The following is a 16581-nucleotide window of genomic DNA, read 5'->3' as shown; positions in this document are numbered from 1 at the left end:
ATCTATTACACACTTGGTAGCCAAGAAAAGTGTAGGTATCATTAGTCGTGACCAGCACTTGTTAGCATAGCTTCTCCGCTTACGGATGTTAGCATACACAAGAAAGGTCAACACAAAACAAGTGTCCTTTATCTAGGACTATAAGTGTCCCTTTGAACTCACTACACACTGCATGGCTATCTTATCACACATTTGCACAAATTTTGTGCTAATGATTGTAGAGAAAGTCAGGCTGAATAAACCTTGGATAAGAAATTGTTTATTAGACTTGTACATAATTACAAGGAAACCAAACAATCTGCAACATTGTAGCTTTGGTGGCAACTCCCTAAGTAAATCACACTCAACACAGTAGATCTTCTCAAACTGCTTTTTATTACATCTTAAATAACAGTACATTTTAATATAGTTTCTATCTTGCATCCAGCTTTCGGTTGTACACTGACTTTAAAATTAAATACAAAAGGTGAAAAGGGAACAGTTGGGGTGCAGAGCTCTACAGTTAATCAATGGAGAGAGTGAAAAGGAATGGGAATTTCATTTATTTAAATTTTTTCAATTTCATTTTATTTTTTGCCAACTCCAGGCCTAACGCACAATTACAGCACACTTTTTGTACAGTTGCAGAGAAAAAAATATTAAGAAAAAAAAAGTCACTACTGCTAAAGAAAAAGCGTCTCTGTTTACAAGAAGAGAACAACAGAAAATTCTGCCATTCAGATGCTGCAAGATATATGTTTTTATTTTTTTTTAATAAAGGACAGAAAAAAACCTGTTATAAAATGTTTTATTTGTAAGTGGAATTTTGTTTTGCTACAGAAGGAATGAAAATTCATTTGAGATTGTGTACGTTTAGGTGAATGAATGTACAAATGCATGTGTGTAAAATTTTAACATTTACGTTAATTAATTTGTGGAATCCCTCCCAAGTATGGACCAAGTAAATGTTGATGTTGCAGGGTTTGCTTCTCAAGTGCATAGCTCTGAACCATCAAGTGGAATCATGTATGCACGGAGTAGCCCCCCCACCCCCCACCCACCCATCGGCCTCAAGAAAAAAAATAAAGGAAAAACAAAAATATAAATACCATTGTATTGATATATTCAACAGGTTATTTTCTAAAAAGAAAAACATCAAATGAGTTAATTCCATATGCACCTTTTTAAGCAATTCTACAGCATGCGATTCTAAGAGATAACCCACCCATGGCAGACAACCAAAAAAATTTTTCTTCTTTTTTTTTTTCATTTTTAACTTAAAAAGTTTCAATATCATTATTTTCAAACATTGATTTATACAACATCTCATTAACAGAGTAGTAACTGCATTTCCAAGCAAGGAATGGGCACCTCTGTTAAAACTAAATTGTGTCCGGATTGCAACCTGGCTAGAGTGGTGGTAGCTGAAGAAAGCCCTCCATAGCCAAACAAATCACATCACCGGTCCCAACCACGGGCAACAAAATTCAGGGAAAACAAAACAAATCCATGAATAAAAAAGGGGGGCAGGGTAGACTATGATCCACTGCGTTTATCTTCATTTAATTATTATATTCTGTTGTCAGACAAAAAAGGTGTAAGAATGGTTAAAATGTTTTGTTTTTCATTTTAAAAATGAGGATTCATTATCATGAACAGCATGTGCTTGGTTAGTTAATTTTTTTCTTTAGACATTATTCTAAATATGCAAAGTTAAATTTTTGTGCAAACAAAGAAGATTTGTGGACTACAATGGAAAGGAGGAACAGTAAAAGTATCATGAGACTAAATATACAGAAGGGCCAAAAGTGGCTTGAGAACCCTTGATGAAGCTCAATTATCTTGCTTTTTTCTCCAGTGGGATAAATCTGGATATACAATGACTTGTTTTGGAGGAAACTTTTTGTGTTAAACTTAAAAACATTCTCTAAAATGTGTAAAGAAAACAAAAACAAAAACAAAAACAATGCTTTGATCCTCACATTAACTGACAATTCACTGATCTACATCTTTAACAAAAAAATAATCATGAAACAAGAAACGAAAATAAACATGGCCAAAAAGCTATAAAGAATAAGATCACTGTCAAGCGATAACCTTCAGTCAGAACTTTGTATAATGAGGATGCAGACAAGTTTGCTTTTTAGCGTGGTGTTGGTATTTACACTTATTTCAATACCAGACCATGTTCATGGAGGAATGCACAATTTCCATCTTGTAACTACTAAATACCTCAAACCTTTTACTTCCTGTAGCTGAATGAGTGACGGATAATTGTGCTCTTTAAATAAGAAGGAAAGAGATAATTTTTGCCCTTGAAAGTTTTTAGGGGTGTTCGGAGTCAGTATCATGAAAAGATTTTTTTTTTTTTAAAGATTGGATATGCAATAAAATTGAACATTGTAAGGTTGGAATGGTCTTCCGCTCAACTTTGGAGTCCAGATGCCACCTTGAAACAAACAAGAATAAACTCATTATTTGAGTCTCGTTATTCAGCAAAATCAACATTATCCAGAAGACTGTAAAATTATGAACTTGTAATTTCACTGTATCTCAATGTCACATCACTTCAAAATCTGTAGCTGTGTAGCTGATGTCATATTACGTGCATACTATGTTTTATGTTTCACATTCATGGCCAACCCCCAGATGGCAGTAAATGCAAACTAAAAATTAGGTCCCCTCAGAGCTCCAATCTGAGAGCCCCTGCCAACCATCCGCCTACACTTCACAAGATTGTTACCATTAGTACTTCTTTTACCGTCAGATACTAGTTCCAGATCTTGAGGAAGCTGTCCCAGGACCCCGTTGCCACTGCCATGCCGTCGTCAGTCACACCCAAGCAGCTCACCCGGTTATCATGACCAGCCAGGACTCCTGCAAAGACACCAGAGGCTAGGATACACCAACAAACCTGCTCTGTCTGATAGACACCACATTGTAACCAAATAAGTGGACATTAGAAGTACTGTAAGTTCATAATATCTAAACTATTACTATTTACAGCATCAACATCGCAGTTTGCTCATGGGCAATAGTCACATTGCAGGAGGTGAATAGATTGTTACAGGAAAGATAGACTTGCCCAATGTGTCCCACAATAGTACAAAAATGATGAACATAATAAATGTTTATTGTATGCGTGTATAACAAAAACACAGTGCATGCAACTGCTTAAATTGGCTATATATTAAGATATCACAGTATCAGTTTCCAATATTGTGTAGCCCTAGTCTGTGGGTCTTGCTCATAAAGGGTGACACAGGAAAAAAGGTTACAAAAGGGATAGGTGAAGCAAGTTGATGATATGTCTAGTTTAAACCACAAAGAGCTGCACAAATTACAAGTTACAAAGGTGGCCCTTACATAACCCTTAAAAGTCTGCCACATAAAAATCAGTATGCAAAATTATGAATTAATCATTAAATCGATTTGTTTTTTAAAATTTCAATGCTGGTGTATATATGTAATACAACTTAGATTTTCTTTATTGTAATCTTCAGTTCTGGGGCATGATGTCAATTGCGGCTGCTTGTGAAAAGGGTGATCAAGTGCTTGCAATACAGCGAAAGACATGTAGGCCTACATCAAAGTAATTTGTATGCCTATACAATTCATTTATCACGTGGTAGTGATATACTCTGAAGTAGTAAAAGAGATCAACATTTACAAAACTGAAAGCAGGCACAGGGCTTTGTGGGCTTAATTTTTTGGGGGGAAATTTTGGATTTATTTGGAAAATGAGCCTTGTAGAGCCTTTTGAGATCAGAAAACAAGAAAACAACATGTTATGACTATAACTTCTGTTATCTGATGAAGAAGAATGAGGTACAACACATACTGTGTAGTATGTGATACCACGCCCCTGCTTAGCCTGGCTGAAGACACCTTTTATTCACACCTTAAAGGCAGATGATCTGTGATAACAGATGGCCCCACCTGCACATACGTATATACCTCTGTCATCAGTCATCCTTCAGATAATCTCTTCATGAGCCCAGCTGTATAAGGGTCAACCAAGTGTTGTATCTTGTTCCTTTACTTCAGGGAACAGAAGTTATAGTCATAACACTTTTGTTCATTTCAGTATGGGCCATGTATTCATGCCCAGCGGAGTAGCCACCGAACCGTAATCACTGTGGTCTATGTAGACTCTTATGCAGGGAATGCATCCTCTTCTGCATGCAAAAGACGGGCAACAAAAGCTTAAGGAGCTCAAAAGCCATAGAGCTATATATGCTGCAGGGATAATCCTAAGCAAATACGCCCCATTCCACTATAATGTTGTCTTGAAGCCATCTGAAGTGAACTGGGTACAAGATGGATGCACAGACAAAGCATAAGGGCTGCCTACTAGCTTTAAGTAGGTCAAAGCAAGAAGCAGTTCAGCCTTGTATGAAAGAAATTTCATATCTTCACACTCAACGGGCTCAAAAGAAGGGCCACAAAGGATCTAAAGCACAGATGCCAATCCCATGAGGGAAAGCTGGATTTCACCAAAGGCCTCACTAGGCGGACTCCCTTTAAACAACGTATGACAAGAGGGCGAAGCCTGAAGGAACTTCATAACTTCCACAATCAAGTACTGAAACAAGTACAGCACAGTCCTGACACCGCTGATGACTATTACTGCTTTTTATCAGTCAAACAGACCGAAAATGTTTTACAGATCTAAAAGGCACATAAATCTGTAGTACGAAAGGTTTTACAGATTTGACTGAACAGTCGCACAGAGCCCTCTATCCCCTCAAGGAGGCATGTGTAGATACCACCTTGCAAAAAGACAACCTCCCTATAAATTAGACCTGTGGTGTAGCAATTCTGGTTCTCTCCACAGGAGAAAAGCCATTAGGAGGTAGGGGTTATTGTTAGTTTCCTACTCACCACCAAGCAAATGTGCCCTGCATCCTGGCTCATCTAGAGTCCAGTATTGTAACCCATCGCATTTTTAACAGCTCAAGCTGCCCTTCAGTAAAAATAGATTCCATCATGCCTATAATCTGTAAGAGTCCGTAGTTTCTGTCCCAACTGAAATTGAACGAGGCAGAAGTGAAACGTGGCTGACGGACCTACTAGGCTGGAAAGGGATCCTATTTCCAATCAAAGAAAGAAAGCTGCTGACTCCAGGTTAGCAAACTTTTCTGCAAAGTTACTGATAAGCTGAGAGCTTGAATGTGGGGCAATACTAGCAACAGTGGTGCTGCTGCCCGCTCTTTGGAGCTTGCAATCAGAGCCCAAACATCCAAATAGTCTAAATTAAAAGTGGCTCTATCCTGAATGGGACTTTAAGCTGTCTTGACACGCAGGTGACAGACCAGTTAATCGTATGCTTTGCCTTCTAATGTAAACCTTGAAAACAGCCAGTGGTCTGGATTTATTACTAGATGAAAGTAAACCAAAAATTAAAATCAGCGAGATTGATTGCTGAAAACAAATCAACCAGAATGTTCGTGTTAAGCAGCTGTCTGAGTGTTAACATTATGAATTTGTAGGTTCATAGGTCAGTGTTGAACATTTACAGGTCTAGAATAGGGAGAAGTCCCCATCCTTTATTTAGGTCAATGTATTAATGACTGTATCAACCTGTATCATCCTTTGTTCTTGCTTCCAAAACAGGAGCCACTCTTACTGCTTTCTTTTTATTATTATTATTATTATTATTTATTATTATTAGTTTTATTTCCTCCATCAGTACTGCTAGTGCCTCGTATGTTACATCTATGATAATTATAGAAAGGAAACAGGTTGGTTTGATCCAGAACTGTAACTGATTATCCTGGCAATGGTTTTGTCTACCTACTGGGAGACTAAGCATGCAGTGAATGTTATACTATAAATATACACTGCTGTCACAGTAGCAATCTCTATTCTGCTGTTCTGTGGCAAAGGGCAATTCAAGAGGTATTATAAGGGTTGTGCATAAATCACAGAGCAAGCCATATTATATATCAGAATTTTTCCAGAAAAAATCCCGAAAGGGCAGCAACAACACAAACATGGCAGAGAAGTTACATTCAGTGACTTTGTGGCTGTTTTGTCGTCTAGCAGACCGCCAGTCAACTTCCTGTCTCTAAAGTGATCCGGCCCCTAAATTCAAGGCTTAATATAATTAAAACGGGTTAACAGGTTATATAAAGAAAAAATAGCTGTTTATTTCTGCTGTAGAAATGGCCATTTTAACATGCATCCTAATGGACCAAAACCATCCCTTAACAGAGGTGGTGGCCAAAGACACAACCAATTACCCACATACAATGCAGTGTTGAATTCTCTGCCCTAACAGCTGAAATCACACTCATGTGAGCCTAACGACCTATCAACACCACAGGGTACTAACAGTTGCCATTAGGTCACCAGCCCAGGTTAACGGCTCTCCCTTGATTACACATCTATTAGCGTACTAATGACCTACAGAGGCTTATATTTCTGGCTCTGTCCACCAGTCAGTTTAGAACTGAAGAAGCATTTCGGATGACAGATGAAACATCTTCAATAACTTCAACCAAGTCCAGTTGCCTTTTGGATTATTTTAATAATGCACCCTAATGTTTTTTTCTTGGAGCCAGCCTCAAGTGTACACTTGTGGAACTGCAGTTTATTGCACTTCTGCATGGACTTCATTCTCATCACTGAAGGTGGCTGCTTGGAAATTACACAATTTAAAAAAAATAATAAAAGTATATTGATATAAAAGAAGTATGAGACTTAAATGACCACCTCCCTATTTTATGCCTCTGCCAACTTTTCAATTACCACGTACTTTATCCACTTAACTTTATTGTTGCTTGGTGCAAACGGAGTACTCGCAATTTTCTCGTTTTCCATCACTAACCTACAACAAAAGTCTGTCTGATTTCACATTATAAATAAAAAGTATGATCGTTAATATGTACATAAAAACACACTGCTTTAATCTGGTATAATTTCCTGTATTTCTTTATATCACAAAAAATATCGCATAACAAAAAAATTATCGCAATATCACTTTTCCAAAATCGTGCAGCCATAGTACACTTACTATTGATGAGTACCTTATACGACAACCCCACTTCATGAAACCTAAACTATCCTTTAAATACATAGAGTTAATCTAGCATGAATATAGCTGAAATACAAAAGTGCAAAAAAAACTTTCTCATAAACTTGACCCAATTGAACTTGTTCTTTTGTTTGCATTGAAGATGTTGTTACTGTAGTTATACAGGGCATCGTATTGAGGATTTCTGAAGAATTCAGCCGAGGCTGAAGGGTTAATATCTTTTTTATGTCAAAAACAAAAGGCAAGACAAGGCTGATAATTGAAATCTGTTCCTTACTACTGGTAAGTAGGACAGCTGAAAATGCAACACTAATGGGGCAGATTTGAAATTATTTACTTTAATATTCAATTAAAAAAATTGCCTTGAGAACAATTACTATATAACACAAAAAGCCAACTAATTTGGAAGTGGTAAACACTATCAATTCTTCATTTCCAAGAAAAAGTGTTATTGGGTGGATTTTCACCTAGAAGAGCTGGTAATTTACAGGAAATATGTCTTGTCCAGTGTCTTACAAGAAATGTTTTTGATGTGTGTAAATTTTTGCGCTTAAAAGTAAATCAGCAAAACAAATATCATGTATGTGTATCTGTGTATGATGGTTTACCTGCACGGTCGGCCTTTAAAGTGTCCCAGACGTTGCAATTGAAATCGTCATAGCCGGCCAGCAGAAGGCGGCCACTCTTGGAGAATGCAACGGAGGTGATACCACAGATAATGTTGTCATGTGAGTAAACCATCAGCTCCTGGTCAGCACGCAGGTCAAAGAGCCGGCAGGTAGCATCGTCTGAACCCGTAGCAAAGGCATTGCCATTCGGGAAGAACTGCAACAGAGGTCAAGATCAATTTTTCAGTGATCATACTTTTGTGCACATATCCTTTAAAAAAAGTGTTTAAATAACCTTTTTTTGGGGCTATTGCACACTTTTGAGGGGAAAAAATCCCACTGCATACTGCATTAAAGTCACTTTGGAAATCTGATATTTTCAAATCACACAGGCCTCAGAAAGATATTCCAAACAGCCAGAGTATAAAAGTGTGCTCTCCGCTCATATTCAGATATAGTGTCCCAGTGCACCATAGAGCGTCTGTCTACCTGGCTGCCTACAGCACTGTCATCCAAAAACTCCAACACACTGGACAACATTTGGGGAGGTTGTACCACCCTCTGGTTCACTAATGCTAGGATAACATCACTGACAGTCGAGTCGAGAGCATCAGAGCAGCCGAAAGACAGTACCGGAGCAGTCCTTCCTCACACTGTACAGTATAAAGTTGCTTTCCTTTTGTAATCATGCTTCTCTGCCTTTACCAAGTTTATTTTGTTGTTTGTAATAATTTTAAGAATCAACTTGTAAAGTTTATAGCCTGCCATGCTGCTACTGCTGCATTGCTCAATGTGTGTGCAGTTTGTAAAAACGAAGAGATGAGATTAGACTGACAAAATATACCCAACTGCTTTCTTTGACCCTTGTGACCACTTGGCACAAGGCTAGATCTTGAAAAGAGACTCAGTCTCTTTTATTTTTGAATAAATACCTTTTTGTTCTTGCTTTGTCACTCATGATCTATATTTCTAATTTTATTGTATTAAATCACACAAAGGTCATTCATTACCTTTGCAATATGAGTAGTATTGACCAATCACATTTTAGCAGGCTTTTGTTGCATGCAGAAAAAAGGGGGGCGGAACCCTTTTATCTGTCAGTCATCCGACAATGATTTAACTTTTTATTAATCTCTGTATACCGACATCTGCATGCAAGTGCAGTTCTTAGGCTGTTTTCCGACTGAAAGAGAACTGAGGCGTGGGAATTCTTCCCCATTCATTTTGTATTGCACACGGCCGATTCACTACTCAAAGCATGCTGGTATACTTGGCGACGTGGACTAGGCTGCCTGTGCCACTTTTTATCAGCTCAGCTCATTGCTATATTGCATCTTAAGAAAAAGTTGTTATACTGTTAAATAAAACACCCTTGTGGGGAGCTGGTTGAAATGAAAAGACTCCTGAATTAATGTCATCAACCGACAAGTAAAGCAGGGAAGACACGAGTTTAGGTGAATTGGTCATGTACAGTGGGCAGATGTCGAATCTCAACTCTTACTCCAATCTATGGAGTCAAATAATGATCAAAGATTTTGATCTTGTAAAATTATTTCCACACATACATTACTGTGCAAACGTTTTAGTCAGGAGTAAAAAATGCTGTAAACTAAGAGTGCTTTCAAAAATATAAATAATAAATAATTGTTTATTTTTTTATCAATTTACAAAATGATAAGTGAACGAAACAAAAGAAAAATCAAAATCAATTCTTATAGGTACACTTGCACAAAGTCAGGGATTTTGTGGGATTATAGTCAGGTGTATGATCAACCAATTATACCAAATAGGAGCTAATGATCATCAATTTCACATGTAGGTTGAAACACAGTCATTAACTGAAACAGAAACAGCTGTATAGGAGGCTTAAAACTGGGTGAGGAACAGCCAAACTCTGCTACCAAGGTGAGGTTGTGGAAGACAGTTTCATGTCACAGGTCATGCACCATGGCAAGACTGAGCACAGCAACAAGACACAAGGTGGTTATACTGCATCAGCAAGGTCTCTCACAGACAAAGATTTCAAAGCAGATTGGGGTTTCAAGATGTGCTGTTCAAGCTGTTTTGAAGAAGAAAGAAACGGGCAACGTTGAGGATTGTAGACGTAGTGGTCGGCCAAGGAAACTTAGTGCAGCAGATGAAAAACACATCAAGCTTATTTCCCTTCAAAATCAGAAGATGTCCAGCAGTGCCATCAGCTCAGAACTGGCAGAAACCAGTGGGACCCAGGTACACCAGTCTACTGTCCGGAGAAGCCTGGCCAGAAGCGGCCTTCGTGGAAGAGTTGCAGCCAAAAAGCCATACCTCTGACATGGAAACAAGGCCAAGTGACTCTAAACTATGCAACAAAAAAAAGGAACTGGGGTGCAGAAAAATGGCAGCAGGTGCTTTGGACTGATGAGTCAAAATTTGAAATATTTGGCTGTAGCAGAAGGCAGTTTGTTCGCCAAAGGGCTGGAGAGCGGTACAATAATTAGTGTCTGCAGGCAACAGTGAAGCATGGCGGAGGTTCCTTGCAAGTTTGGGGCTGCATTTCTGCAAATGGAGTTGGAGATTTGGTCAGGATTAAAGGTGTCCTCAATGCTGAGGAATACAGGCAGATACTTATCCATCATGCAATACCATCAGGGAGGCGTATGATTGGCCCCAAATTTATTCTGCAGCAGGACAACGGGCCCCAAACATACAGCCAATGTCATCAAGAACTATATTCATCGTTAAGGAGAACAAGTCCTGGAAGTGATGGTATGGCCCCCACAGAGCCCTGATCTCAACATCATTGAGTCTGTCTGGGATTACATTAAGAGACAGAAGGATTTGAGGAAGCCTACATCCACAGAAGATCTGTGGTTAGTTCTCCAAGATGTTTGGAACAACCTACCAGCTGAGTTCCTTTATAAACTGTGTGCAAGTGTACCTAGAAGAATTGATGCTTTTCTGAAAGCAAAGGGTGGTCACACCAAATATTGATTTGATTTAGATTTCTCTTCTGTTCATTCACTGCATTTTGTTAATTGATGAAAATAAACTATTAACACTTTCATTTTTTAAAGCATTCTTAGTTTACAGCATTTTTTCACACTTGCCTAAAACCTTTGCACAGTACTGTAAATTCACAGCCCATATTTGTACTTTATGTTCTGTGTGCAAGTGAGAAAAAGGTGCTCATAAAGTATCTATATTTGTGTCCTCACACATTCAAGTTTGTGAATTTGAAAAAAAGTTTTTGCAGGTGTAGAAATATTGTGTGTGGACACAGATAAGATTTACACGTGTAAAAAGCTTTTGTAGCTGGAGAAACTCTGTAAGTGTACTTAAAATTTGTGTCAATATTTTTAACCGTGAGATTTCACAAAATCAGACACAAATTTCCTATGCATTCACAAATTAAGATACTTACATGCAATTTTTTTCCCCATGCACACAAAACATGAAATACAACTGCAGATTATGACATTTTTTGTGTACATTATTTTACAAGTTTAAAATCTTTTTGACCATTATTTGACTCCATACAATGTTGACTTCTGTCACCACCAACCCAGATATAACCATTGCTGTTCTGGGATACAGCAATCAAGTGAAAGGCTAGAACTTCATATAAATACTTAAAAACAATATAGTGTAAAAGGCAGAATATGCTTTTTAACAGCTATTCGGTTGTAGGTTTTCTTTTAGGTTATTTTAATGCTGTTTTCAATTTATGAAACAGACAATGTCATGCTACTTGTTTTTTCAATCTCCAGTTCTGAGGCAACATAGACAACCTCACTTGCAGCTGCTTTAAGGTTAATTAACCAATATATATGAATCAGTAGATGTGATATGTCAAACAAATTTGTCTTTCTGAGATGGAATCACATGGCAGACTTACTTTGCGTCGATGCATTTAGCAGAACACCTGATGGATTTGTCACAACTGTCTTTTATTCTCATTGCAAACTTAATTTAAGTATATTTAATTTACAATATAAATATCAATATAATGTGGACAAATCACAGGACCTTGACTGCTCAAGTACAAATCTTGCTTCCCCAAACTAGATTGCTTCACTAAAAAAAAATGACTCAAACGGATAAGGTAAGTTGGCAACAAGTAATTAATATATGATGACTGCAGAATTCACAGGGCCTTATTTTGGGTTAGCTTGTGTGACCTCTCTGTTTCAAATATAAACATGTTGGCTTTGGTTCAGTTTGTTACTGTTAAATTGCTGTAACATTTCTGTTGTGTTGATTTGCCTTGGCTTCACTTTTTGTTTAGATTGTCAGAGCTGGAATGATGGATTTGTCTCAAGATATTATGAAATGGGATTTAGGAGTGACGACCAGCACTTATCCCTGACATAAAAAATTGGTATGTTTAGTTTTACATTGGTTGGCTAACAGTTAGATGTAAGGGTAGTTAGTAATTGCTAAAACAGTGCTTGCTGGTCATGGATTATGTGTTAACCTAATATGCCGCTGAAAGCTAGCAATCAGTGACTTGGAACTCAGAGGGCTGATGACTTGGCATCTAACTGTAAATATGATAAATAAATAAGTAATTGACAGTGGAAGAAGTAGTCATGTATTTTACTTAGTCTTAACAAGAAATATCACATTGTTGAAATACTCTTCAGTGTTTCTTCCTAGATTTTTTCAGCAGCGGGAGTAGAGGGTTTTGTTGTACCAGGGTGGTGTGTGCATGCCACTGGACTCCAGTGTTCGGAGTTAATGACAGAATGACTGCAAAACAAACAAACTTTAAAACACATATCTGGGTCTGTGTGCGTTGCTTTGCTGTGAATGGCCCAGATTTAGAATGTTTCCGATCAGATGTCAGGGCAGGGTATTATTTTGCATGTTGCATCCAGTTGCATTTTGCCTCCTTGCAAATAATTGATCTGAACTGAAAAGCATAGGCTATTTTGCAGGAAAAGTGATTAATGCCACTTTACTAATAATACCTACAATAAAATAGGCCTATATTTAAAAAGATATCCAGTTAAAACAACATAAGAACAATCTACAGTATAATGTAAACAAAGATAAAAATTTGTAATGGACTATCAGTCAGTGCACGCATTCCTGGTGACACGCAATGACACACCACCGGCCGCTTTGTCTGTCTCGGTGACAGTCTCAAGGTCAACTGGTCCTAATCCAAACCCCACACATATATTTCCAATCTCCATGAGGTTATTCACGATTTATTTTCACGAGTGTCCAAAGCAACCCCCTCAAATATTTTCACTAATCGCAACCTGATTATATCATAGGTTATGAGGCCTATTCATGAATTTATGTAAAATATTTTAAAGGAAAAACAGTAAAACTTTGGGGATGTTGGAACCATGAAATGTTTTTATATTAAAAATTGTTCAACGTAAACAAAACACCCTATTTTCTATACTTTTCATATAGCCTATGTTTTGTTTGTAGCTTATATATCTGGAGGCTTTACCAGTCAGGGCCCGGAGAGCATGTTGGAGACTCCACAATGAGGGGGGTATCTTTCAACTTACTTAATCAGCTGCTTCTCGTGCATTGCGATGTTTTCAAAGTGACAGAAATAGGAACTGGGCGCCTGACAGCTAAAAAGGTCAGCTCAAAATGTGCCGCTGATTATGTAGCCTAGTTGAAATAAGAAGTTAGACACACAATACCTCCTCATTTCACTACAATATTGTGGCAGCTGGCTGGAGGGAGATCATCAGGGAGCTTAAAGTTTGAAATTGAGCGCACAGCTGATATAGGCGCGTGGATTGTTTACATTGCGTAATAGGACTGCATTCTGTTTGGCCAGAGAGCGTCTGATGTCAGCGATTCGGAGTGGGCCCTCGCTTGCCATTTTAACACTGTGTGAGGAGTAAACTGGACCCGCTGTTTTTTATTTGGTTGCGAAGACTCCGCAAGTGATTGACGTCCTGTGACATTGTCACCGTTTCAGTGCTCTTCCTCAACGAGGAGGACGAATGATCATTCGTTTGGAGCGGAAATCTCTGCAGAGTCGTCTAATTGTGACTTCAGGACACGTTATATAAATCTGAAGCAGTGGCGGCCATCATTTTGTATGTAGCGGACACACTGACACTGTTACAAATTGAAGTCCTGCATTGAAATGTTACTTTGGTGCAAAAGTATTAGCATGGGATTGTACTCATTGTGCAATTATTGGTACATTCATGTGTTTATCTCTTAAATTTTGCAGCTGGTAAAGGTGCAATTTAAATAGATTTAAAATTGTCTATATATATTTATATGTTACTGAACATACTGCTGGGTGGCTTTTGAATTTACCCCCAGGACAACAATAGTTGATACATGATAATATATAACATAATCAAATTATAATATATTTAAACAAATACTTTGGATTAATTATCTGAATCTGAAGTAACTGGTAAATAATAAAGCAATAAAGCAGAAAAAAAGTGAAAGATTAAAACAAAATGTAGCTTCCGAAGTAAAGTGATGAAAGTAAAGGTAAATAATCAGTCCCAATTGTGCATTGCATCCTTCAAACATGACAAAAGCAAAGCATGCTCTAGATGATACTAAAAACATGCAGATTACTTTTGACCTTACCTGAATGTGCTCTTAATGACCACAGTTGCTCTTACAGACTTGATTTGGACATGCCCTAAGTGACTTGAGACTTAAAACCCTAAAGCTTTAAGTATGTAAAAGAGTGTGTTTGTGTGTTCTTACACAGATTGCATTGATGTCTGACTCGTGGCCAGTAAAAGTCTGTCGGCACATTCCTTCTCTGATGTCCCAGAGCTTTGCAGAGGCATCGCAGGCTCCAGAGACAAACAGCCTGGTGTCAGGTGCCAGAGACAGACTCATGACATCGCCAGTGTGGCCAGCAAATGTAGTTGTCTGCTGACCAGTTTCAATGTCCCACAGAGCACTGCAGAAAGCAGAAAGGTCCATGTCAATTTACAGCTGAAATATACAAATCATATCTAAAGCACTTTACTTTTACTCTATGCAAGTGTAATTCAATAAAAAAAACTCGTTGTTCAATGCCTGGGGTTGTATGAAGTCTATCTAGCCCAAGCAGACCTAGCACTTGGCACTTTCGTCAGACTTGGCTTTTAACTGTAGCTCAGCAGTTATGGCAGACATTGCCAAAGTAAATCTTAAAATTCAATAAGGCTATGACGTTTTAAACAATCAGACAAACAAACAAAAAAACAAACAAACAAGAAGTGTACTAAATGTAGGAACACCTTGCATTATAATAGCCCTGCAACTAATACAATATATGCAGTTTAAAATTGTCAGTTTTTGGCTTTATTGTGTAAGGGAGTTGTTGAGCTAACTCTTCAAGAAAAATAATCTTGTAGTGTTGTACTGAGCTGCATTGGGTGCAGTATTACAACTCACCAGGTGGTGTCTCCAGAGCTAGTGACAATCTGGTTGTCATCCAGGAAGCGACAGCAGGACAGGTAACCTGACAGTAATCAAACACACTGATTGAATAACAAATTTTTAACGGACTGTTGTTTGTACAGTATAAAGAAGAAGAGGCTTCGTCACCTTAAAGTCTGCAAAGCGGGAGCAATCTCTTTATTACTACACCCCCAGAGACTATAGCCCAGAGTAAAGGTCATACTTAAGGCTACTTAGTAGTCTGTGGTCACTTTATCCTTGCCAAGGCCAGCTACTGATCTGGTCAATGACAAGCCTGCAGTGATAATTTAGAGGCCTGCAGCGGCAAATAAGAAGCCAATAATTGGTAAAAGGTAAAATGTTTAACAGAATACACTTACATAGGGCCTTTCTTTGAGTACTTTGATTGTGTTTTGACACTTTAAAACACAAAATCATAAACTGTTGGCAGAGCATGCCATATTTGCCAGCCTGCTCACCAGGATCCAATCTAAAGACCGAAACTTAAAACAGACTTTTTCCTGACAGCCCCCCAGAAGTCAGCGTGATGTGCAGATGCAGCAGGTAATTGTCCAGGCTACTCAGAGTGAGCAAGTGGGCGAGGGCGTTCATGTTGTTTGGAGTTTCTCTGCTTTATACCCTTTACTGCTCGCCTCAAATTACATAAAAATTCTGTTCCACTTTTTGTTTGTATTGTGGGTACGTCCTCATGCATATTGTAGTGTCAGTCACAGTCACCATTATGGAAGACTCCTCCTACTCCTGTATGCTCTACCCAGAAGTGCAAACTGACTGGGTAAACATGATCAGAAAGTGTACTGATTTTTAAGTGAATCCAACATTTATTCAATGAAATCAAACATTTCACTTAGCATGTGACTAAAACTCTTTCTAGAATTACTGCTTAGCATAGTATAAGTAATTATCAGCAAGAATGTTAAATGCTACCTAGGTCCAAGGTTCTGTTTAATGTTACAACGTTACAATTTCATTTAGCAGACGCTTTTGTCCAAAGCAACGTACATCAAAGAGTTAATATAACACAAGCAACAAGGAAGGAACAAAGTCAGTAAGTGCCAATAAACAGCTTCAAGTGCGACCGGACACTGGTGCTGACAGGCAATGTGTTTTTTTTATTTTTATTTAATTTTCTTTATAATAATCATCAGCAGCATCACCAGGTGCCTTTTATTGGCAGTGTATTGGGCGGGAGGGAGTGTAGACCGGGATGAACCGGGTTTTGAATTTGATGAGAGCAGCAACTGGGAGCCAGTGGAGGGATGTGGAGTGACACTATAGAATATTCTAATATTTATGTGCCTTCAAATGCTCATCCCTACAATATACTGTAGTATTAAACAGCCTACCATTACAGATATTGCTGAGGAACACAAGTAAAAGTCGGTATTAAGCAGGCGATTGATTTCATCATTTGGCAACATAATTTTATCTTCTGTTGTCACAGTTTTATGTTCAAAGAAAAAATTATAATAAAATATACGCACAGTGCGTCAGGGATTATGGCTGTCGGCGCCACTGTGGCTAAAAATACAAAAAAATTTTGGCCTTTGGCTT

At 38.1% G+C, this 16581-nt stretch overlaps 1 protein-coding gene across 1 annotated transcript in view; it reads right to left on the bottom strand.

The window, feature by feature from the left end:
* Nucleotides 1-356: 356 nt before the first annotated feature.
* Nucleotides 357-16581, bottom strand: part of gnb1a (guanine nucleotide binding protein (G protein), beta polypeptide 1a) — a 67382-nt gene continuing 51157 nt past the window's right edge. The window contains exons 7-11 of the mRNA XM_069659487.1: nt 15001-15067; nt 14320-14521; nt 7627-7843; nt 2741-2856; nt 357-2428 (exon numbers count right to left, since the gene is read on the bottom strand). Of these exons, the coding sequence (XP_069515588.1) occupies nt 2750-2856; nt 7627-7843; nt 14320-14521; nt 15001-15067 (593 nt within the window). The 3' untranslated portion in view covers nt 357-2428; nt 2741-2749. The remainder of the gene's footprint in view (nt 2429-2740; nt 2857-7626; nt 7844-14319; nt 14522-15000; nt 15068-16581) is intronic.

Source organism: Semicossyphus pulcher, unplaced genomic scaffold (assembly GCF_022749685.1).
Source record: "Semicossyphus pulcher isolate SPU_LCO1_2020_fin unplaced genomic scaffold, fSemPul1.0.p SCAF_13, whole genome shotgun sequence".
NCBI lineage: Eukaryota > Metazoa > Chordata > Actinopteri > Labriformes > Labridae > Semicossyphus > Semicossyphus pulcher.
Note: the sequence above shows the minus strand (reverse complement) of the source record. Positions and strands in the feature narration are given on the sequence as shown.